This window comes from Engystomops pustulosus, chromosome 10, assembly GCF_040894005.1.
Source record: "Engystomops pustulosus chromosome 10, aEngPut4.maternal, whole genome shotgun sequence".
Classification (NCBI taxonomy): Eukaryota; Metazoa; Chordata; class Amphibia; order Anura; family Leptodactylidae; genus Engystomops; species Engystomops pustulosus.
Genome location: NC_092420.1, coordinates 18,550,564 through 18,576,411, shown reverse-complemented (window position 1 = coordinate 18,576,411; position 25,848 = coordinate 18,550,564). Strand labels below are relative to the sequence as shown.

The following is a 25,848-nucleotide window of genomic DNA, read 5'->3' as shown; positions in this document are numbered from 1 at the left end:
TGTATATTCTGTATATGAGATGCTCTGCATATTACATGTTCTCAGGACTCTCTCCTGTATATTCTGTATATGAGATGTTCTGTATATTACATGTTCTCAGGATTCTCTCCTGTATATTCTGTATATGAGATGTTCTGTATATTACATGTTCTCAGGACTCTCTCCTGTATATTCTGTATATGAGATGTTCTGTATATTACATGTTCTCAGGACTCTCTCCTGTATATTCTGTATATGAGATGTTCTGTATATTACATGTTCTCAGGATTCTCTCCTGTATATTCTGTATATGAGATGCTCTGCATATTACATGTTCTCAGGACTCTCTCCTGTATATTCTGTATATGAGATGTTCTGTATATTACATGTTCTCAGGATTCTCTCCTGTATATTCTGTATATGAGATGTTCTGTATATTACATGTTCTCAGGATTCTCTCCTGTATATTCTGTATATGAGATGTTCTGTATATTACATGTTCTCAGGATTCTCTCCTGTATATTCTGTATATTAGATGTTCTGTATATTACATGTTCTCAGGATTCTCTCCTGTATATTCTGTATATGAGATGTTCTGTATATTACATGTTCTCAGGATTCTCTCCTGTATATTCTGTATATGGGATGTTCTGTATATTACATGTTCTCAGGATTCTCTCCTGTATATTCTGTATGAGATGCTCTGTATATTACATGTTCTCAGGATTCTCTCCTGTATATTCTGTATATGGGATGTTCTGTATATTACATGTTCTCAGGACTCTCTCCTGTATATTCTGTATATGAGATGTTCTGTATATTACATGTTCTCAGGATTCTCTCCTGTATATTCTGTATATGAGATGTTCTGTATATTACATGTTCTCAGGATTCTCTCCTGTATATTCTGTATATAAGATGCTCTGTATATTACATGTTCTCAGGACTCTCTCCTGTATATTCTGTATATGAGATGTTCTGTATATTACATGTTCTCAGGATTCTCTCCTGTATATTCTGTATATGAGATGTTCTGTATATTACATGTTCTCAGGACTCTCTCCTGTATATTCTGTATATGAGATGTTCTGTATATTACATGTTCTCAGGATTCTCTCCTGTATATTCTGTATGTGAGATGTTCTGTATATTACATGTTCTCAGGATTCTCTCCTGTATATTCTGTATATGAGATGTTCTGTATATTACATGTTCTCAGGATTCTCTCCTGTATATTCTGTATATGAGATGTTCTGTATATTACATGTTCTCAGGATTCTCCCCTGTATATTCTGTATATGAGATGTTCTGTATATTACATGTTCTCAGGATTCTCTCCTGTATATTCTGTATATGAGATGTTCTGTATATTACATGTTCTCAGGATTCTCTCCTGTATATTCTGTATATGAGATGTTCTGTATATTACATGTTCTCAGGATTCTCTCCTGTATATTCTGTATATGAGATGTTCTGTATATTACATGTTCTCAGGATTCTCTCCTGTATATTCTGCATATGAGATATATTTGTTACCAGCCCAAGCAAACAATTAATGTAAACTCATTTCACTTGTTATTACAGAAGCATTTAAGTAACCACATAATTTGCTCCCTGGAGTCATATAGTATGCAGAGCTTCCTACACTCACTTCTAAGGATGAAGAACTTATCTTCAAGGTGAAATGTTCCCCCACAATTTCGATATTTGCATAAAACAGTAAACGGAAAATTTGCTAGAAAAGATGAAAGCCCCCCCCCGCGAGGTACATTGTAATGGGGGACGTGTGCTGGGACTTGTCAATGGTAACAGCATGAAGGGAGTAAGCCAATAATACATCTTACCATAGACTATTCATCTATTGTCATTACTGTTCTACACAATATGCAAAAATGACTACACTTTACCATAACAGTAGCTAGAAAGAGTACAAGTACTTTAGAACACTCGACTTACAGACGACCCCTAGTTACAAATGGACCTCTGGATGTTGGTAATTTACTGTACTTTAGCCTTAAAAAGCTGTAACTGGGGTATACAGTTCAAACTTACATACAAATTCAACTTAAGAACAAACTTGCAGAGCCTATCTTGTATGTAACCCAGGGGCCTCCTGTACTCAGGACTGTCAGTTACTTGGTACGAACGGGGTAATCACGAGTCTCACTGTCAATCAGTGTGTGTGGGGCAAGGTAATCTGGGCTCCCACCGTCAATCATTGAAAGTGAGGGGAACGGGGACGGGGGACAGGGGGTCATCCGGACTCTCAATGTCAATCACTGTGTGGGCGGAGTAATCAGGACTCTCACTGTCGATCACTGTGTGTGGGCAGAGTAATCAGGACTCTCACTGTCGATCACTGTGTGTGGGCAGAGTAATCAGGACTCTCACTGTCGATCACTGTGTGTGGGCAGAGTAATCAGGACTCTCACTGTCGGAATTGAGTCCAGGTTCGAAGGGAAGGGCCTAAAAATCAATAAACAGAACAATTGACTTGACTCCTATCCTGAATGAAGCTGCTCCTAAGGGTCAGGTTCTTTAATAATAGAACCTGATTCTGCACTTTTATTATCTGGTTCATCATATGGCAAAAAAAGGGGGTAATGAAATAAATAAAACATGGAAAAATATCTCCTTCTTCCTGTGTCTTTATTTATAATTTAGCAGGACACAGGGCTCTGTCATATCTTATTTATAAGCCATGTGCGGTTATAGTGACCTCAACCAGGATTCCAGAACAATAGATAGAAATGAAAAATTATCCTAAAATCAAAATCATTAATATTTGGATCCATTTTTTCCTAATAAGGAGATTTGTGCGGTCTGGGGGGACGGTTCTGCGTCATGGAAGCAAATTAGCAGTTTAAAGGCAAATATGGATCTAGAGATGAAAGTCAGAAGAGGTCTTAATGATGCGAGTATCATCCTAAAACCTCAGGGTAATCTCAGCGCTAACATCTGGAGCTGAATTTTCTGTTTCGTGCAGAAAACAAACAACATGGCAGTATGGGAGTCAGCTCAGATGATCTCAGAACGGGAAGAAATCTCCATCAGTTCTTGACGGATTTATCCATAAATTATTGATTTGCTGTTGTCTATAGAGATAACAACAATACACAAGTGCAGCATGTATAGGGCCCATCTGCACAGGGTCGGCTCCAGGTTTCAGTAGGCCCCTGGGGGACAGAGACTCATTAGGCCCCTTTGCAGTGAACTCACATGGCGGCATCCGAAATTCGGAAACTAAAAAAGTCTCCTGTCTTAAAATTCTTCTATTTTATATAAGCCCCCCTCATACCCTATAGATTTATTAAATATAGCCCCCCTCACCCCCATGGATTCCTTTTGTACAGCCTTATGTGGATACCCAGCAGCTCTGGGCCCCGGCACTTGTCCAGGTATGCCCAGTGCTGACACCGGCCCTGCATCTGCATTTAGGGTTATTTCCTTCCTTCTCACTAAGATATGTTATTTCACTATAGTATAGACTCATGGCCAAGATTCCTGACTGTGCATGAGAATTTGCTTATGTTTGGGAGTAAATCAAGCAACCATGATCAACTTTGAAATGGCCTATAATGGGACCCCAATCTTATATTTGGGATAAGTTAAATCTAGATCATAAAAGTTTGTAGGTATAAAAGAGAGGAAACCCAATGGGGGTCATTTACTAAGGGCCCGATTTGCGTTTTCCCAACATGTTACCCGAATATTTCCGATTTGCGCCGATTTCCCCTGAATTGCCCCGGGATTTTGGCGCATGGGATCGGATTGTGGCGCATCGCATGCATGCGACAGAAATGGGGGGGCGTGGCCGAACGAAAACCCGACAGATTCGGAAAAACCGCCGCATTTAAAACAAAAAACCTGTTGCGGAGCTTGCACTTACCTTCACCCAGCCCGAGCTGGTGAACTCCAGAGCGTTCCGATGCTTTTCAGCACAGCAGAGCCACCTGGTGGACGTTGGAGGAACTGCCTTAATAAATCCCGGCCGGACCCGAATCCAGAGCAGAGAACGCGTCGCTGGATCGCGAATGGACCGGGTAAGTAAATCTGCCCCAATGTCTTGAGATTTGGAATTCAGTAGTATGACCTCAAAAGCTGAAATTATATTCACCCCCCCCCCACTAGTGGTCTTCATCAATCATTACATGGATACCCCATAGTATATATTCAGTCCTCCATTCCTTACCCATGGGTTCTTAAAGTGGCCATAAATAGCGTACAGCCTTATGCTCATAGGACCAGGAGCGATCCCTTCTGTCCTATCGAACACAAGCACGCTCATCTCGGACCAGCATTCATTTTCAGAACTAGAGATGAACGGACCCATGGACCCACTGTCAATCATAGCCTTGACTAGTTTCTAGGAGCGTCAATGTGCCGGATTCGCTGTTCGGCCTTCGATTCTGGCAATATGTCCGGGTTGTGTGGCCCAACCTGAACCCCAAAACCAAATATTGGGTCCACTTATCTCTGTTCAGAAACTACTAGCAGTTTCATATCTTTGTAAAGAAGATAATATGGGAATGAAGATGGATTGGGCATAAAAAATTCAGTTGTCCGAGGACAACTGGGACACACCCCGTACATATGAGATCAGTCAATTCTACTGAAATTGAAGAGTTTTGAATATTGTTGTGCCAAGTTTCTAAGTTATAAGTCTCTCAGTGGTCAGTGTTGGACTTGGGTTTCTTGGGCTTTACCCATGATTCAGATGGCCCTAGTAGCTTCCAAAATTACATTGCTCTATGTTGGACCTGTAGAATCCCATTATTGTGTCAGAGTCCCCATGGTGGATCCTATGGTATCCCATTATTGTGCCAGAGTCCCCATGGTGGATCCTATGGTGGACCTCTGATATCCCATTATTGTGTTAAAGTCCCCATGTTGGATCCTATGGTGGACCTCTGGTATCACGTTATTTGGTTAGAGTCCTCTGGTGGACCCTGTGGTAGACCTGACTGATCCTGCCAACCTTTAATCAATGGTTGTCTATTTTCAGTTCCTGTCGTGACTGTGAAGTGATGGTTGTTGGTTGAGTATATGTGGCCTCTGATAAAATTGAACCAAAAATTACTACCTCTGTAAATTTCCACCATGGTAAGCCGGCCAGGGCGGTGACAACTCGGCCCAAAATTTGCCATAACTTGTGCCCCATATCTACAAAACCATCTCCCCTGGCACCTGAAGTTCTCAAAGTCAATACTCCGGAAATACTACATGGATGAGTTAAAATACTACACGTTCTATGGGTTACAAATACTACAAGCCGAGAAGGTTATATACTAGAAATGATACTACAGCACATCCCTCCTGGGGATCGGTCATTACATTAGGTAACAAGGCTGACTCCTTTCATCGTGCATGAGTCCACATGACTTCTAATATGCCCCAAAGGAGGCCGTACCCCAAGCTATTCTTAGTGTTCTGGGTGAATCTGTGTGCCTAGAGGTAAGCTGAGGTCTCCTTACTGAAGGCTAGATGCTGGCCCAGATACCAGGTCATGTGACATCCCATGTGATACTTGTATGACATGCACAGTACTGCGTGCCAGAACATGAGCGTTCCAAGGATTACATTACTAATAGATAACATAGAAGAGGTTGAAAATGGATGCACTACCCTCTTACAAATTACGTACATCTACCTGATATGGACATTGTTGTTTAGCGCAGAACGATTGTAATTTTTTTCTGTTGCTATGGTTACCCTTGTCTCACGCTTAAAGGTGTTTGTGGTGATGTGGTCCCCGGCACTTCTATTATGGCTTGGGGGGGGTGGGGGTTACATGAGACCCTTATTCTAATAATAGGGTTAAAATATCATTATTACCTACCAGAGATGAGCAACTAATTTAAAGGGGTTGTCCAGCAAATAATTGATATAGTGTGTGTCTTGATAAGTTATGCAATTATCCAATATACTTTCTGTATCAATTCATTATGGTTTTCTAGATCTCTGCTTGCTGTCAGCCTACAGGAAGTTTCATTGTTCACTTCTTGTTGACACTGGTCCCTGGTCATGTGATGTCACAGAAGGTGCAAGACTCGTTATATACCAGGTCATGTAACGTCACACAGGTGCACGGCTCATTATATCCCTGGCCATGTGATGTCACACAGGTGCACGGCTCGTTATATCCTCACTTATGTGATGTCACACAGGTGCCTGGCTCGTTATACACTTGGTCATGTGATGTCACACAGGTGCATGGCTCGTTATATATCCCCACTCATGTGATGTCACACAGGTGCCTGGCCTGTTATACACCTGGTCATGTGATGTCACACAGATGCACGGCTCGTTATAGCCATGGTCATGTGATGTTACACAGACCTTGCCGGTGGTGTTGAGCGGTACCAAGACTCGAAACCGGACCAAACTTTCATATTGAACCATTCGAACTATAACGGGTCCACTCATCCCTAAACAGGATTTGCTTGCTGAAATAACCCCTATATTTGCTGGAGAACCCTTTTATGATTCGCTTTGCTCAAACTTCACTGAATGTCTTGTGAGATTCAAATCTATCTGGTACAAACTGAATATTTTTCTTTTCAAAAAGCTCCTATATAATCTCTTTCATTTTCTTCAAATTTAGTGATTTTTCAGTTTTTCACTAAAACAATTATAACGGAAGACCAACGGACATGGTGCAAGCGGACAGCAACGAAATCCATCAAAAGCCCAATAACATCAATGGATATTTTAACCGTCCCGTTATTATTGTATATACATTACTCATCAGAAAATATTCAGAGTAAATTTAGTGTCTGAATATCACTAGTTCCGTAATGAATCTACCAATAGTTTTCTTCCTCTATCTCCAACCCTATAACAAGGCAATAGCTTTGAATCTTGGGGAAACCCCTTTAACCCCCACTTTATGGCGCTACTTCATCTATAATGCTATATCCTTGTCCTCCCTTTAACCGTTACTACCAAGTAACTCACAAATAAGGGCGTCTTTGAGCTTCGCATTATTAAAGGACTTAATTACTATAAAAATAGATCTTCGTCCACGATCAGGGACCTAGGTAACCCATGATTGCTCCCCCATTAAGACGAAGGCTTTTCACACATTTGAATAAGTAAATGAAGTCCTTGCGTCGCATACTAAGGAGCTCCTCTGATAAGAATAGCCGAGTCTATTTATAGCACCAAGAGCTATTCATCTACTGAGCGCAACCTAAAGACGAAACGTATGAAAATAGGCTGAAGATGGCACTCATGAGGAGGCAACACCATGAGGAGGCAACACCATGAGGAGGCAACACCATGAGGTGGCAACTCATGAGGAGGCAACACCATGAGGAGGCAACACCATGAGGTGGCAACTCATGAGGAGGCAACTCATGAGGAGACAACACCATGAGGAGGCAACACCATGAGGAGGCAACTCATGAGGAGGCAACACCATGAGGTGGTAACTCATGAGGAGGTAACTCATGAGGAGGCAACACCATGAGGAGGCAACTCATGAGGAGGAAACACCATGAGGTGGCAACTCATGAGGAGGCAACACCGTGAGGAGGCAACACCATGAGGAGGCAACTCATGAGGAGACAACACCATGAGAAGGCAACTCATGAGGAAGCAACACCATGAGGAGGCAACACCATGAGGAGGCAACTCATGAGGAGGCAACACCATGAGGAGGCAACACCATGAGGATGCAACTCATGAGGAGGCAACACCATGAGGAGGCAAAACCATGAGTAGGCAACTCATAAGGAGGCAACACCATGAGGAGGCAACACCACGAGGAGGCAGCACCATGAGGAGGCAACTCATGAGGAAGCAACACCATGAGGAGGAAAAACCATGAGGAGGCAACTCATGAGTTGCCACCATGAGGAGGCAACTCATAAGGAGGCAACACCATGAGAAGGCAACACCATGAGGAGGCAACACCATGAGGAGGCAACACCATGAGGAGGAGACACCATGAGGAGGCAACTCATGAGGAGGCAACACCATGAGGAGGAGACACCATGAGGAGGCAACTCATGAGGAGGCAACTCATGAGGAGGCAACTCATGAGGAGGCAACACCATGGGGAGGCAACACCATGAGGAGGCAACACCATGAAGAGGCAACACCAATGACTGTGGAGTAAGCAGTTTATCCTAGACTACAAAGACGTGTAAGCTCAATGATGGATGTCCTGGATGTTTCTTGCCTCCTGATCTTTTAAAAAATTGAAGAGACCCAGTGGAGAGGAAGAGCCATCTCCATGAATCATACATGGTCCTCACCTGGCATGCATTGTAGAGAAGTTGGTGCTCAAACTTTTTAATCCCCAAGATCTGTTGAAACATTTCGTAGAGTTGTTCCTTGCTGAGGATAAGCTCGGAGGCTGCACTCGCCGTCATCCTGGCTTGCTGCTTGCGGGGATCTTCTTCACCTCGGTAAATGGCATCGAATTTAGCCATCCAGGAGCTCAGCACAGTCTCCTTGCTGAGGCCATCGATCTCGGGAAGACTTCTCACTCTCTTTTCTATGTGCTTTTTGAAGACCTCTCTGGAGTCGTTGGCAGAACATCCCCCACTCTGCACCATTCTGGCCACACGGTCACTTTTCAAGAATACCTGGGGGGGATCAAATACAAAAAAAATCAGTCCTGGAAAAAGGTTTTCGGAACGTACTGTAGTTCCGTTACATCAAAAAATTCAGCCAAATGGACTCCCAAGCTTAAACCATCCATCAATGGAAAGTTCCAGCTCCATCTTGAGTCTTGCCCAACTCGGCCACAATGTGGGGAAAATGATCTTTATAGTATTGTAAAATTCTTTGCAGAATTGCAGATACTTACAGGGGCGTAATCTCAGTGCTAATTTGCACTATTATATTATAGATCTTGGGTGGAATTTATCTTGTGTATCAAATCCTAACGGTTTTCTAGATCTTTCTAGCTCACCGTTTTCTCATTTATATCGATATATGATGAAGGCCACACCCCCAAGCTTAATAAACCAGGGACACTTATCCATAGATCCAGACACCGTGACTGTGGTAATCGTCTGACTGTGACTGTGGTATATTTGTTATCCATGGCCTCCTTCCTTCTATAATCAACTTTCAAAATTATGCTTATCAGCCAGAAGGGCTCTGGGGGGTTGCTACCAGAGCCACTCCATGCCGTAGCTTCACAGGCTGTTACACTATCTCCCCCTCCTCCTGCTCTGCCTCACTTGCCCTCTCTTTCTCTCTGCTGTAATCTCACACAGTAAGAGGAGGGAAGAGCTCCTGCACACTGTAACTGCCTGTGAAGCTCTGCCTGTGAAGCTGCAGCACGGAGGGACTCTGGTAACACCCCCAATGCCCTTCTGACATATTAGCATAATTTACCGCCTGCTGTAATCTGTAAGAGGGGGAAGTGCGCCTGCAAACTGTAACAGTCTATAAAGGTGAAACAAAGGGTGTCTGGTATTGCTCCCCAGAGCCCTCCACACTCATTAGCATAATTGTAAGTTGAATTTAGAAGGAAGGAGGTCATCAATAACAAATATAAGAAGATAACCACAGTCACGGTGCCTGGATCTATGATTAAGTGTCCCTGGTTTATCATGATAGATTTTGAAGGTAGATTTCCTTTAAAGGGGTATTCTTGTCTAAGTATTGACATTTAATCGAATTAATCTGCCATATATATACATTTCTTCAATTAGATGTTCTTAAAAAGGATAATTTCCCAAAAATGTAGCCCTGTTTTCTCTCAGAAAAGAGATTGTTGTTCTTGGATACGACCACCACTGCAAAAACAAATCGTTTTCCATGTAAAATGTCCAGGAGTTACTGTATATCCCACAGCCATCCTCTTGTAATAACTATTGAATCCAGATGGTCAAGAAGAGCTTAAAAGTACATGTCTGGCCACCACTGCTAGGGGGTGGTCGTATCCAATGACAGCCATCTCTTTTATAAGGAACAAAATGGGAAATTATTTTCAAACAGCGAAACTTTTTTTTCATTAACATCCAATTGAAAAAAAATCTATCTATATGGCAGATGAATTGAATTAAATGGGAATTCTCAGAATGGGAAACAAAATGTAATTGAAATTTTCGTAAAAACATTTTCTTTGATCCTGCGTCTGTCGGGTAATATAGTAATATACATGCGAGTGTGTTTTACAGATGGCTTCCTCTGAGTTTTACCTGCAAGTGCTCTTCTAAAGATCCACGGGTTTCCGTGTATCTCACTAAGTATTCCCAGCACAGTGTGATCCGTATAAAGGCAGCGCTAGTGAGGTGGAACAGCAGGAGAAGACAACATGAAACATCTAAGAGCAGTCTCCTAGCAATGGCGTGACCACCGGCCGCCGCTCCAGCATGCAGATAACCTTTACACGTACAATACACATCTCTATTATTCATGCCCGCAATAGATGAATCCCAAAAACTTGTTAACATTTTACCAAAATCGGATAATGAGACAGCATTGGATATTTGTTCCAAGTTCTGACGTCTATCCGAAAATTATAGAATTGCAGAAATTAGTATTTGAAGCCGTAGGTTGGGGAGTCGTCTAATTAACATTCCTCTAATATTCGGATGATATTGAATTAGACGTCGCATCAAACTGTATATCATCCGAAGATATGGGAGCAATTACAAATCCAAGCAATATCCTAATCTTAGGACTCCGGGATGTGAGTAGCGTGACGTAATATTCAAATCCTTAAATAAAATCAGTTTCTTAACCCCTTAAAGGGAACCTGTCACCAGAGACCTCATTTTCACTAAAGACAGATTGTAAAAGCCCATGACACCTGCAGTGCAAAAATGTCTCTCTGCCTCTTCTGAGCATTTGCATTATAATATAATTGTGTGTTATAACTTACTCTTACATCCTGACAAAATCCTGGGGTAGTCACAGGGGTTGGGCTTTGGTTTGGATGCATTTGAAAAAACAACATGTGACTTGTCTGAGCTGCAGGCTGCCTCCATCTTTGTGCTCCTGTACAGCTCCTCCCTCCCCCATTGATGTCAGACTGACCAGGATGAGACCTCTGAGAAGGGGCAGGAGGTGGAGCTGTACAGGAACACAAAGGTGGGGGGCCAAGCTCTGAGAAGTGAGTAACACAGACAAGTCACATGTTGTTTTTTGAAATGCATCCAAACCAAAGTCCAGCCCCTGTGACTACCCCAGGATTTTGTCAGGGTGCAAGGTAAGTTATAACACACAATTATATTGTAATGCAAATGCTTAGAAAAGGCAGAGAGGCAGATTTGCACTGCAGGTGTGATGGGCTTCTGCAACCTGACTTTAGTGAAAATGAGGTCCCTGGTGACAGGTTCCCTTTAATGACGCAGTCTGAAAAAGCTTTAATGCCTGGGGCATTTTTAGCAAATTTTCGTATGTGGCGGTTTAAGGACTATAATTATTATTATTTTTTTTGCATGCTACCAGCAGTTCTTATTATGCAGGACTGTACACAGCTTCCCAAATCAGTCCCTGTCCCCAAAGGGGCTCACAATCTAATCAACCTACCAGTATGTTTTTTAGAGTGTGGGAGGAAATTGGAGGACCCGGAGGAAACCCTATCAACCCAAACCCCTAAAAGATGTCTTCACTGATTTTGTTGCAGTTGGAATTTTTTCTCTAGCCCTCACCGTTTCCTGAACAATCAGGACAATTAGCTCAGCACCCAATATGCTAATTAGTCTCTCAGCTATGCTGGGTGCTTCAGTCCAGGACCACCCCCAGTATTAGGCATTAGCCCTGGAGACAGGGACGTACCTACAGTGGTAGCAGCCATAGTGGGCCCCACCATCTGACCTGACACACTAAAGAATGGAGGACGTGCATCATTATATACATATTATACTGCACATTGTACAGAATAATACATATATAGCATGTTAGTGATGTATATATTTCACATATGTGCGTGTATATGCTTCATATAAGTGTTTCTATATATGATGTGTATGTGCTGTATGTGTGTATATGTGTATATATGCTGTATGTTTGTATATGGCACTGTATATGTGTATATGTGATACGTTTATGCTCTATATGTGTGCGTAGCAAAAGCCATCATGATAAACCAGGGACAATAGAACTAGGCACCGTAACTGTGGTAATCTTCTTACATTTGTTACCCATGGCCTCTTACCTTCTAAAAATCAATTTTACTAATTATGCTAATGAGACCAAAGGGCTCTGGGGGTGTTACTGGAGCCTCTCTATGCCATAGCTTCACAGGCTGTTACAATGAGCAGAAAACCATTGCATCAATGAGTACAAAATCACCCAAATCCTTGCTCTCTTCCTTCTCCTCATCTGTGTAATCTAGTAGCAGCAGGAAGTGTAGGGGAAGTGGAGACCTGCTCTGCTCATTGTAACAGCCTGTAAAGCTACAGCACAGAGGGGATCTGGTAACACCTTTCATTAGCATTAATCTAAAAGATGATTTTAGGAGGCGGCCATGGATAACAAATATAAGAAGATGACATTGAATATGTATGCGCTACATAAAAGCATAAGAGGTACACGATACATTGTATGCTAGAGGCCGGGATAACACGGCGCTATGTCTTACCTCGTAGTAACTCTGCACAGCGTTCATGAAAGCCTCGTCCGCCACAATCTGAGTCTCTCCATTGAAGAAGGCCTGGAAGCGATCCTTCACCGTCTGGAGCTGCTGTTTACTGATCTGTGAAAGACACGAGATACGGAGACTCATTATACAGACGTCCAGAGAGATGACTTATATGTGGATATACATCATAGCATTGCCTGGTATTTACATCCAAGTGCTGGATCAGGCAAAACAGGAAAACAGGATTTACCCAACCTGTGCCAGCTGTGTGGATGCTCTGCATGCCAACCGCAACGTGCAATCATCTGCTGAGAGCCTGGGTAACAGAGACGTGGCACACGGCCATAAGCCACGGATCCTGGCTCATTGTATTCTCCAGATTAATCCATAATAGCAATGAGTTTGATTATGTTGGATAAATCCTGAGATTAGGAAACAAGCGTCTCTTCTTCTCAGAAACAGCGCCACCCTGGTCTTAAGGTGGTGTCTGGTACTGCAGGTTGTCCCTATAATGTGAATGGCAATATCCATGAAGAAGGATGATGACATTTCTGGAAAAATGGAAACCCATCTACGACTCATCACTAATGCACATTACTTGGCCCCATTCAAAAGGGGTCCGATGCCCCCTGCTTTTATTTTGTGCCTGTGGGACCGAAGCAAATCTCCACTCTATGTCCTCCAAATGTACTACCATAGCTCCAAAGATGCCCCATTGACCACCAAAGTGGGATCTCCAAGTGGGAGACACCCCAAACCATGGACATGTCATAAGTTGAGAATGTGGCCTCTTAAATATGATCTAAACTGTTTCCTGCAGAAATAGTGATAATAATAATAATAATAATAATAATAATAATAATAATAATAATAATGCACAATTTTATAACAACCTAATTGCAGAGCTTAAAGGTAATCTACCACCAGGATGAAGGGTTGTAAACCAAGCACACTGACATACTGGTGCGTGCCCCCTCTGCCAGGATCTGCTCTTCTCTTAGCTTCTTATGCTCTGGTTTATGCAAAAAAAAGGCATTTAAAATTATGCAAATGAGCCAAAAGGGCTCTAGACTACATAGATGTTAATGAAGCCTTGAGCCCCTTGGGCTCATTTGCATAATTTTTAAAGCCTTTTTTTTCTAAAAACAAGGGCATGGAAAGCTTGAATAAGAGCAGATCCTGCCAAAGGGGGCACACACCAGTATGTCTGTGCGCTTGGTTTACAATCTTTCATCCTGGTGAAAGATGTCCTTTAAAGGGGTTTCCATGCCACAAATTACCTAACCTAAGAATAAGTCATCAAAAAAGAGGATGGTCAACACTCCTCACCCCTGCGGATCAACTATTATCAGCAGTTCAGAATAAGGATTTAAACAGTTACTAAATTGGTTTGCCTAATCTTGTACCTCTGGCGTCCAATATTGGGTTTTAATGTTAGTCCTGTTACTCTAGAGGCCCATACCAACAATGGCTGAGATCTGGGATGTGGGAATGATACAATAAATATATTGGAAAATTGTGATACTCTTCATTACACACACAATATCAATTATTTGCTGAAAGTGGACAAGCCCTTTAAAGGGTGGAAGTGCTTTGAGACACTAGAAGTTAGCAGCAGATCCTGAGCCCAGGTGCCATCAATGTCATATGTGGATTCTTTACAGAACCTGCTGTAACAATGTGAACAAAACCTTACAGGAAACAATGTAACTGCTTTCATTATACTTTTTTATAGGCTTTCAAATTCCCCAAAAACCACCTCCGATTTCCCCATAAGTGAATAGATAGATTTCATTTCAGATCTTGACGTGATGTGAGTTTTGGAGAAACCTAAGAGCAAATGTGAACAGAATCTAAGGAGAACAAATGAATCCGCTTTGTGATTGTAGAAATTAGTTCATTTTTTTGGCCTCCTTTTATGACTTGTCTTGAATATTTCCCTTATCAGGGCTCGCGCCCTCCGAAGTACATTTCCATAAATGACTTCATTTAAGAAGCAAGTCATGAAAAGAGGCGAAATCTTCACCTTTTCCTTCCGCTAATAATTTGTCCTTTAGCAGCCATCAGCTTTTCTCATTTCCATTTTAAACCAACACTTACAATTAAATCCTCATCACATTATTTGGAAACTGCTAATCAAATACATTAAATCTAATGAGGTGGCTGTTGAAAATTTCTTATTTAATTTCCATGTAATAAATCGTAGAATTTGCCGAAGGTTTACTTAGGGAATACGTCAGTTCATGGAATACTTATAGGGTTTTTTTTTCTGATATTGGGTGAGATATCCTATACTGACGACCTTAAAGGGGCTGTATCATACAAGGCACAGTGTCCTAGCATGTTATAGAGCATGAGAAGCTGAACAGATTTTACATGGTGTCTCATCTGTAGGCAGCATGTTATAGAGTAGGGGGAGCTAAGATTTGGTCTGCAGATAGGACACCATGGACAATTAGCTTAGATCCTCTTGCTCTATAACATACTGCCTGCAGAAAGGACACTGGCGCACATTTGCTAAGGTCCAATTTTCTGGGGGACTTTGCACGCTTTTTCATGTGCAAACTGCTTGCACAGGTATTTAAGAAGTGTCCGCGCCACATATGCGTTGCACGCGCTCCAGTGCTCAGTCGGACCATGCGCCACAGTCCGACAGGAGTGTGTCGCACGCCCCATGTCAAAGGTGCACCAAAAAAAGTTGGTGCACTCTGTATGAGCAGTGTAGGGGGTGCCGGATTCATGAAGAACGGGACCAAAAATCGTGAATCTGGCGCCCCCTGCACTATACACAGGCAACTGCACATAGTACACACCACACTGTTGTTAGTAAATGTGCCCCATTATGTACAGTCTGCTCAGCTCCTCCTGCTCTACAACATGCTGCCTGCAGATAGGACACTATGTACAATCTGCTCAGCTCCTCCTGCTCTACAACATGCTGCCTGCAGATAGGACACTATGTACAATCTGCTCAGCTCCTCCTGCTCTATAACATGCTGCCTGCAGATAGGACACTATGTACAATCTGCTCAGCTCCTCCTGCTCTACAACATGCTGCCTGCAGATAGGACACTATGTACAATCTGCTCAGTTTCTCCTGCTCTATAATATATAGCGTGCTAATAGGACACTATGTACAATCTTATCAACTCCTCCTGCTCTATAACATGCTATCTGCAGAGAGGACACTATGTACAATCTGCTCAGCTCCTCCTGCTCTATAACATGCTGCCTGCAGATAGGACACTATGTACAATCTACTCAGCTCCTCCTGCTCTATAACATGCTATCTGCAGAGAGGACACTATGTACAATCTGCTCAGCTTCTCCTGCTTTATAATATGCTGCCTGCAGATAGGACACTATGTACCATCTGCTCAGCTCCTCTTGCTCTATAACATGCTGCCTGCAGAAAGGACACTGTACAATCTTCTCAGCCCCTCCTGCTCTATAACATGCTGCCTGCAGATAGGACACTATGTACAATCTGCTCAGCAAATCCTGCTCTATAACATGCTGCCTGCAGAAAGGACACTGTACAATCTTCTCAGCTCCTCCTGCTCTATAACATGCTGCCTGCAGATAGGACACTATGTACAATCTTCTCAGCCCCTCCTGCTCTATAACATGCTGCCTGCAGATAGGACACTATGTACAATCTGCTCAGCAAATCCTGCTCTATAACATGCTACCTGCAGATAGGACACTGTACAATCTTCTCAGCCCCTCCTGCTCTATAACTCTTTAATGTTTCTGGCAATTTGCACTGCATTGAAATAACGCTTTTTTAGCGCTGTGTGCTCTCTCCAGAGGCAAATCTGACTGTTCTGAGCATTGAGCATAGTTATATCACCATTTCCATGAGTTTTCTTTGGAAAAATGAGCCCATCTCAGGAGGTTGTTGCTAGAGCTATTCTGGAGTGTGAAAAACACTGTGTAATGTTCCTGCCAACATCTAGTAAATCTGCCTCACCGTGCACAGAAAATGTACATCCATCCCCAAACATTATTGTCATGTTCTCTGCTTATGTAACAATAAAGTTTTCCCTTTCTGTTGCCATAATATAAAGAGCGTTATGTAATCCATTTTATTTTTAACTTGAAGACAGAAGCTTCGAAGAGAATCTGCATAATTACACAGAAAAACAAACTACACTGCAAGAAATCTGAATTCAATCAAATAACTGCACAACATAAAATACAAGGAACCGGAAACTGCACGCACTCGCCATTTTGTCCTTGGACTAAAGAAAAATTAAGAAAAACAAAATCACATTTGACCCAGAAGGTGGAACCATCTTACAGGACTGAGACTTGGGGAGGAAGACTGAGAGATGACTTTCCCTCTAGTTCTTCAGATTTTGGGGCTCTGCTTGGTCAGTAATTTTGGGGCTTGGGTGAAGGGTTTGGCCAAGGAGTGGTCTCCTCAGACCATGAGAGGACACTTCCTTGGTTGTTCCTTTGTCTGAAGAGGCCACTGATTGGCTGCAGCAGGTTTCAGGACCTTCCCAGAACTTACCTCTGGACATAGCACCAGAAACCAGAAGAAGTGGAACAACGCTGGAAGAGGGAGACTTTTTTTTACCCCTACAGTCCCCCCAGGGAGTTGTTGGGTCCTTGTATAGCTTGATACCCGTTTCAAATGGCCATTTTCTGTAGTTAAACCTGCCATATTTCCTTGCCTACACTTCTGCCTCCTGATTCTGGAGACGACCTCAGTCTATGGGGGTCATTTACCAAGGGCCGATTCGCATTTTCCCGACGTGTTACCCGAATATTTCCGATTTGCGCCGATTTCCCCTGAATTGCCCCGGGAATTTTGTCGCACGCGATCGGATTGTGGCGCATCGGCGCCGGCATGTATGCAACGGAAATGGGGGGGCGTGGCCGAACGAAAACCCGACGGATTCGGAAAAACCACCGCATTTAAAAAAAAAAATGTGTTGCGAAAATTGCACTTACCTTCACTCAGCCCGAGCCGGTGTATTCCAGTGCGTTCCGATGCTCTTCAGCGCAGCAGCGCCACCTGGTGGACGGCGGAGGAACTACCTTAATATATCCCGTCCGGACCCGAATCCAGCGCAGAGAACGCGCCGCTGGATCACGAATGGGCCGGGTAAGTAAATCTGCCTCTATATCTTGAACTTGATGCCTTCTCCAACTCAAGACTGTCTCTAGCTATTCTTTGTATGACCTTTGGCCCTTCCTATCCCTGTTCTCTGACCCATCTCGGCTAAATGGAACTTCCACACAATGGGGCAGATTCATCAATCTCTTATCAAAGAATTAAAATATCGTATCATCAAGACTTTTAGACAGATTTTAGACGTATTTACAAAGAAAAGGGGAGTAGCCTCAAAGGGGTGTGGCTTTATAGAAAAAATGGCGTGTGCTTAAAATAAGCCAAATGCATCCGGGTTTTCTGGGCGTTAACAAAGAGGAGATGTACTGTAAATTTATACTAGACAGTCTTAAACTGCGCCAGATTTTTCGTTTACCATCCAAAGCTTTGCTAAATCTGATCAAGCTTGAGACTATCTTGTCCTACTTTTGGACATTTTTGATAAATCGGCACCACTCTGATTACTCTTGCATAGGAGGTGCTACACTAGTCTAGGCGCCGCCCTCTGCTCCTGCATGAACCAATCAGTAGAAGAGGGAGTGTCCCAGACTTCCAGATCCTCCTATACATAGATTATAATGTGGCCAATCAATTTTATTCCTTCATTGAGAAATTTTTATTTTGAGGCAATTAATTGCTTTACAATTATGTAGACAAATCCGATAATAAATCATGTTACGGCCATCTATAAAATCCCCCATCCCCGGTACCCCAGCCCATCATATAACCCGTCCCTTACCCGGATATGCTCTTATACATAGTGCATTTCTGTGACGTGGTGGATCAGTAATATTCTATTATATACCCGATATCCCAAGTTCCTAGTGCCTCAGCACGTTCCCTTTCTACTGACAGATAATACATAATATAAAGCCTAAATAATAGACACAGGGACCGCGGCTTCGAGTAAATATTCCTGCCATCCTCCTCCTTTGTATTCGGAATGAACGCTGTGCGCCGGGAGAGGGGCTGAATACAGATCATCTCATTTATGGCACTTTCAAGGCTTTTTTCATTATTTTTTTCAGGAACATTAGAACGGCAAACAATATAATATCCTGAGGTGGCTGCTCTTTATCTGTCGGTGGCAGATTCCCCTCGGATTCGGAGAAGCGTTATAGTCCGGGATTCTTTCTGTGCTGGTGTGAGAGGTCTTTCTATGGCGCCTATTCTATCATGTCTGTCATTCTTCTTTGACCATTGGACTCAATCGATATTATACGACGCCCTCCCGACGTGACTTCTAGGAGAAACCTTCACAGTATTTTCAACTTGGTTCTCATGTCTCGGCAAGTTAGAGCTGAATTGAAATTATGGGCAGAAACACATTAGTGTTAAGAACATAACTGGAAACGCAAGCCCAGAAACAATGGCCGTCAAGAAGACAAAGTCAACACAGCCATTCAATAAGAACCTATTAAATTGACTAAAGTCATGGTAAAATGATCAAATTGTGTCCATCATGGAAAGCTCCAATGGGATCACTCAAGTAAGCCATCTGTCTACGTCTCCGAAGTCGTTGGCCATTGCCGGTGATACAAGATATTAGTTCTCCTCTGTGGATTCTTTGGTTCCTTGAGAAGCAACCCTGGCGTTTTCTAGATTTAAGACCTCGAAAGAGCGTAATAGGGTGTGACATCAAAACATTTCAGGGCAATCATGATTTTTAATTTGGTCCAAATGTGGATTGAATTTTATGACTGTTTTTATAGACTCAACCCGAGATTTATTTTGAGAAATTCTTAAGCCAACACTTGTCTCTTAAATGAAAGAAAGGATTTGCTCTTCTTTTAGCTTCTTATAAACTTGTTGTTAACAGTAATAGGTTTTAAAAATTATGCAAATGAGTCTGAGAGGCTCCTGGCTCAGCTATGGAGCTCGGAGGCCCTTTGGCTCATTTGCATAATTTTTAAAGCCTTTATTAATAAAAGCAATCGAACAAGAAGCTAAAAGAGCAGATATGTCTTGAGGGGGAACGCACCAGCATGTAAGTGTGATTGGTTTCCAATCCTTGATCCTGGTGATAGATTTCCTTTAAGTTGAGATACCACAGTACAAAAGCTTTAAAGGTTTTGTGCAAGAATAGAAAAACATGGCTATTTTTTTTTTCACAAATCCTCTCCAAGTTCTTTGTCTGCGGTCAAGCATTACCATTCATGCTCGATGTCACCCTTCCATCCTTGTAGACATCATTGTCCTAAGTTGCTTAGAAAAGTTTAATTTGTCCATCTCCTACATGAACAAATGTTCTATTGGGGTGTTATGACCAACAAGGTCAGTCCTATAAGGAATACCTACAGTACAATGATCCTTTTTATTTGTATAAATGTAACATAAAGTAGAAAGGATCTGTCTAAACACCTTGTAAAGCTTCTCTAAGAAAGGATGTTACTAAGAGATTTCGATGGAAGACGAGGAGCACAAAGCACTTGCTACAACAAGGGAGCACTGAGATCATCTGCATTGTCTACAGAAGAATACGTCTGAGGATATTGTGTCTTGTATATTCTCCTTGAAGTGGTTGGGGTAGATACATCAGTAATGTCATAACGCTATGTACAGTAATAACAATTATTGGGCCGATCAATGTTTATAAGATTATGATATAGTAAGAAGCCATTAGAAGTCATCCCAAGAGCAGGCGTAAGCAAAGTGCCTGGGGGGGATGAAGGGTAGACCATTTGTTGTATGCGTTAAAAGGGTTATCTAGTGGTACTCACTGTTTATTGTTGGATATGTCATGAATCCAGGATAGATGCTACTCCGACTTCTCGTATTCATGAGTATCTTAAGAATGGGGGTCCACCGACCCCCTTAGCAAGGCTGAATGCAGACTTTGCCGTGCATACATAGTCCTCCTCCATTCAATTCTATGGGAATGTTGAAAATAGAAGAGCCGATGTTCCAGTTCAAGTTTGGGGTTTGGCAGCATGACCTGGAGGAATTGCTGGATTGGTGGCTGAACAGCCGGCAGAACTTCAAGGTCGCGCAGCAGAACCCAAACCCCAAACCTGAAAGGGAATGTCAGGTCCACACATCCACTATTCATATGGCCTGGATGAAACTCAAAAAACAGTGGGTCAAAGTGGGTGTCCAATTTTGACCCCAAGAGATAAAATATAAAAGGGGTTGGCCACTTTTCAATAGATCTCTGCATGTACCTTTACATTTGCCTCATTCAAGAGCTTCAGCCTTTTGCTGTTCTCACCTTGCTGCCCTCTACATATATACATAATTTCCTGAATTTTACTCATTTGGACCATACTAATGGCATCACCCACTGTGTCTCTCTCACAATCCTTATGACTGCCAGACACAGGGAGAGGGGAGGGGGAGATGGATGAGTCATTATCTCCTTTGGAAGGCCCCTCATATTCATCAGTACTCAGACATGTAAACAAAGATCCACGGAGAGTTTGTAGACACTGCTAAAGTAAAAAGCAGAAAGGCTGAATCACATGATGAATATTTTTAAAGAGGAATTCCCACGAAGACAAGATTCTTAAATATACTCAGGATAACAAAATAACAAAGTCTCTGGTTCACTGTAACAAAAATACAGCATTTCACAGATATAATTCCACCTGTCTCTATCAGTCCTGGTGTATACATTTTGGTTGCCCCGAGATCCGACTGTAAATCTTCTTCTGACTAGGGTCTGGCAGGACAGATTCTTCTCATGTGTAGCTTCTCCTGTCTGCATGCTGCAGTGTCTCTCTGCCTCCTGCCCTCCCCCTGCATTACAAAGACCAGCTCAGACACAGGCACTTCCTGCCAGCAAGCAGCAGTGTCAGGAGACTTACTCTACAAGCTACAGATAAGATCTTTATAACAGGGGAAGGAGTTATAGCAGAGCTGACTGTGTGTGTTATAGCTGAGATAATGTATAGCAGAGGTGTAGCAGAGCTAGAGTGTGTCATTGTGTTTTATATCCATCTCATGGATCTCATCTCTCATCTCTGATCTGTCTATTTTTGTGTCAGATACTTGTAGAATAAATGTGTATATAAACCTGGACCCTGATAATCTAAGCACATTGTCAGCATACAGCATTTCACAGCACAGAGGGATCATGAAGTGTCTGCTTAGAGAGTCCCCACCCACACTCTGGAATATTACACTGACCATCACTGAGTCATTGGAACTAAAACAGCAATAAAACTGAGTAAGATTGTAAAGTAAGGGGTTAAAAATGATCTTTATTGTGTAAACATCACTGGAGGATTTAAATTTGAGAACTTTCTTTCACGAGAAAAACCCCTTTAAGGCGGTAAATGCACATGAGCTACTTTTGTAAAAGAGGGGCCAACCCCTTTCATGACTTTACTTAAGCATAGTTGCTTAGTAAAAAATCTGATATATCCCTTTAAGAAAAAGTAAACATGACCCAATTTGCTGGTACCATGTGGAACCATAGAGTTGTAAAATGCTGTATTGTTCTGTGCTGCTGGGCACTTATGTGTAAGCACTTAAGGTGAGCATCCAGTGCAGACGGGTGGGATATTCCAGGAGCGGCAACAGTCTCATGGACATCACATCACAGCGGAGAAACATTGTGGCACAGTTAAATATTGAACCATCCCTAAGCAGCGGCTGTAACAATCTGATGCTCTCCAGGATGGTTATATATCCCTCGAAAAAAGGATTTCTAATAACAATCAAGCGCTTGCAATCTGTTTCGCTCTGTTCCCCTTTTATTAATTGTTTCTCATCTGAGAGTTTTAGAAGCTGCCAATAACCTCACTGAGTGGCGGATCAATAATCTCCTTAAACAGAACCTTTAAGATCCTCATTGCCGCCGCTAGATGAAGGCGCCGCCGCCTGAGTTTACACTGTATGTCACAAGAGAACGATGGGGGAAACGGGAGCTGATGTCGATAAAATCTTCAATTTGGGATGATGCACGTAATGACTGCAATGGCTTCTGGGTTGTCTCAGGCGAGGTTTATGTAAATGGCTATCCTGCAGGAAAAATTTTTTAAAGGGCAACACCTGATAATGAAGAAAATCATTCAAGGAGGAAATGAGACCTGGAAAGTTGACCTTCATCTCCTATTGATCATCCATGTAGAGAGACCCTTGCTCCGTTTGCAGCTAATGTATAGCGCATGCGCTGCTTATACTGGAACCAACCCTTATGGGTCGTATGGAGGAACAAACCATGGAACCGGGAGATACAATGGTGATGATCACAAGCTCTAACTCCAGGAGCGGCTCCCACTGAAGAGAAGGACTACTTTGGACTACTATACAGATGCACAGGGCAGTACATCTAATTGGTGGAGCCGATTTTGGATTCCCAGACAATTCCTGAAAAGGATTCCAAAAAATTAGGAGCCGTGCCAAGGCAGGCTTTTAAAAAAAATAAACATGTACTCACCTCCTCCGTCGCTGCTGATGTCCCTCGGTCCATCTGATCCTTGCCCCTGTTTGTTTATAGGGGCAAGGAAGCTGTGCTCAGGGGGCTTCCAGCCGGCCAGGGGGCCATGCACGCCCACCCGTCCCTATGTCTCAGCAATGTATTAGGCGATGGAGGAGGTGAGTACACAAATATTTTTTTATAACTCTTGGACAACCCCTTTAACTAAAAGTTTTTTTGTCAGCCAAATATAACTCCACGAAACATCTGCAAGTATTATGAATGCAGGGCCAGAAAAAAAGAGTATTCCCTTAAATAACTTGCCATTCAGAACAACAAAATTTGACTATACAAAAGACAGGTATATTCTACATTCCTGATGCCCTCTATGCTGTTTCTGGTTCAGTCTATGCTGTTCCTGGTGCCCTATATGCTGTTCCTGGTGCTCTCTGTTATTCCTGGTGCCCTCTATGCTATTCCTGATGCCCTCTATGCTATTCCTGGATCCCTATATGCTATTCCTGGAGCCCCCTATGCTATCTCAGGTGCTCTCTATGCTGTTCAAGGTGCCCTCTATGTTATTTCTAATGCCCTATATGCTGTTCCTGGTGCTCTCTGTTAACCCTGGTGCCCTCTATGCTGTTTCTAGTGTCCTCTATGCTATTCCTGATGCCCTCTATGCTATTCCTGATGCCCTCTATGCTATTCCTGGATCCCTATATGCTATCTCAGGTGCTCTCTATGCTGTTCAAGGTGCCCTCTATGTTATTTCTAATGCCCTCTATGCTGTTCCTGGTGCCGCCTTTTGCTATTCCTGATGCCCTCTATGTCATTTCTGGTGCCCTCTATGTTATTCCTGATGCTCTCTATCTTATTCCTGGTGCCCTCTATGCTATTCCTGGTTCCATCTTTGCTATTTCTGGTGGTGTCTATGCTGTTTCTAGTGCCCTCAAGAGGTTTTCTTGCTGAAGACAGTGGCCAATATAGGACAGACCTAACCTAGTATACAAATGAAGTACGGATAAACGGAAGCTTAGGGAAGGGCACCCATTATACTCATTAAAAATGCCTTAGGTACTGCAAATTTTGTTTTAAGGGTGAAGTGTTCCTTTAAGATCAACCTTTACAAATGTTATAGGGAATAAATAATAGCAATTTACTTTTGAGCCCAATTTTGATTCAAGAACTGAACCCAAACATTTCTAAGCCACTATGAACTTTTATACAAGAAATTTTCTTGTAAATTTGGGTGGACAGTGGATACATTTCTGCCGCCTTGTATCTGTAAGCTTTTGTTGTATATGACTATGGTATCGGCCTGGATGTCACCTGGAGACAGAGGCGGCTGTCCTCACCATGTAATCACGCCGTCTGCTGACTTTAGAGAACAGCAGGTGATGTCATGTAAACATTAATGTCTGGAGGGACAATCCGCCCTGGGACCTGAATTGTACACATCCCCCGGGGGGCGCTACAAGACTACACTACATAAATTGTCAGGAGAAATGGCTCCTCATGACAATTATTCTCCATAGTAACTCAGGTTTGTGTATTGCTTCACGTGTGTGTCTACTCAATACATATTCGAGTTTGGATTACATTCTCTTAAAGGGCCGGTAGTACACATTAAGAGGGCGGGAAGAATACATTAAGAGGGCCGGTAGTATACATTAAGAGGGCCGGTAGTATACATTAAGAGGGCCAGTAGTATACATTAAGAGGGCCAGTAGTATACATTAAGAGGGCCGGTAGTATACATTAAGAGGGCCGGTAGTATACATTAAGAGGGCCAGTAGTATACATTAAGAGGGCCAGTAGTATACATTAAGAGGGCCGGTAGTATACATTAAGAGGGCCGGTAGTATACATTAAGAGGGCCAGTAGTATACATTAAGAGGGCCAGTAGTATACATTAAGAGGGCCGGTAGTATACATTAAGAGGGCCGGTAGTATACATTAAGAGGGCCGGTAGTATACATTAAGAGGGCCAGTAGTATACATTAAGAGGGCCGGTAGAATACATTAAGAGGGCCAGTAGTATACATTAAGAGGGCCGGTAGTATACATTAAGAGGGCCAGTAGTATACATTAAGAGGGCCGGTAGTATACATTAAGAGGGCCGGTAGTATACATTAAGAGGGCCAGTAGTATACATTAAGAGGGCCAGTAGAATACATTAAGAGGGCCGGTAGTATACATTAAGAGGGCCAGTAGTATACATTAAGAGGGCCAGTAGTATACATTAAGAGGGCCGGTAGTATACATTAAGAGGGCCAGTAGAATACATTAAGAGGGCCGGTAGTATACATTAAGAGGGCCGGTAGTATACATTAAGAGGGCCAGTAGTATACATTAAGAGGGCCAGTAGTATACATTAAGAGGGCCGGTAGTATACATTAAGAGGGCCGGTAGTATACATTAAGAGGGCCAGTAGTATACATTAAGAGGGCCAGTAGAATACATTAAGAGGGCCAGTAGTATACATTAAGAGGGCCAGTAGTATACATTAAGAGGGCCAGTAGAATACATTAAGAGGGCCGGTAGTATACATTAAGAGGGCCAGTAGAATACATTAAGAGGGCCGGTAGTATACATTAAGAGGGCCAGTAGAATACATTAAGAGGGCCGGTAGTATACATTAAGAGGGCCAGTAGTATACATTAAGAGGGCCGGTAGTATACATTAAGAGGGCCGGTAGTATACATTAAGAGGGCCAGTAGTATACATTAAGAGGGCCGGTAGTATACATTAAGAGGGCCAGTAGTATACATTAAGAGGGCCAGTAGTATACATTAAGAGGGCCGGTAGAATACATTAAGAGGGCCAGTAGTATAC

The 25,848-nt window shown here is 42.6% G+C and overlaps 1 protein-coding gene across 34 annotated transcripts in view; it reads right to left on the bottom strand.

Annotated features, from left to right (window-relative positions):
• The window catches only part of CADPS (calcium dependent secretion activator), a 353,066-nt gene that overhangs the window by 232,776 nt on the left and 94,442 nt on the right, over positions 1 to 25,848 (bottom strand). For all 34 annotated transcript variants that reach the window (XM_072127688.1, XM_072127689.1, XM_072127678.1 and 31 more), the window contains exons 2-3: positions 12,533 to 12,646; positions 8,241 to 8,573 (exon numbers count right to left, since the gene is read on the bottom strand). In XM_072127688.1, coding sequence (XP_071983789.1) covers positions 8,241 to 8,573; positions 12,533 to 12,646 — 447 coding nt within the window. The remainder of the gene's footprint in view (positions 1 to 8,240; positions 8,574 to 12,532; positions 12,647 to 25,848) is intronic.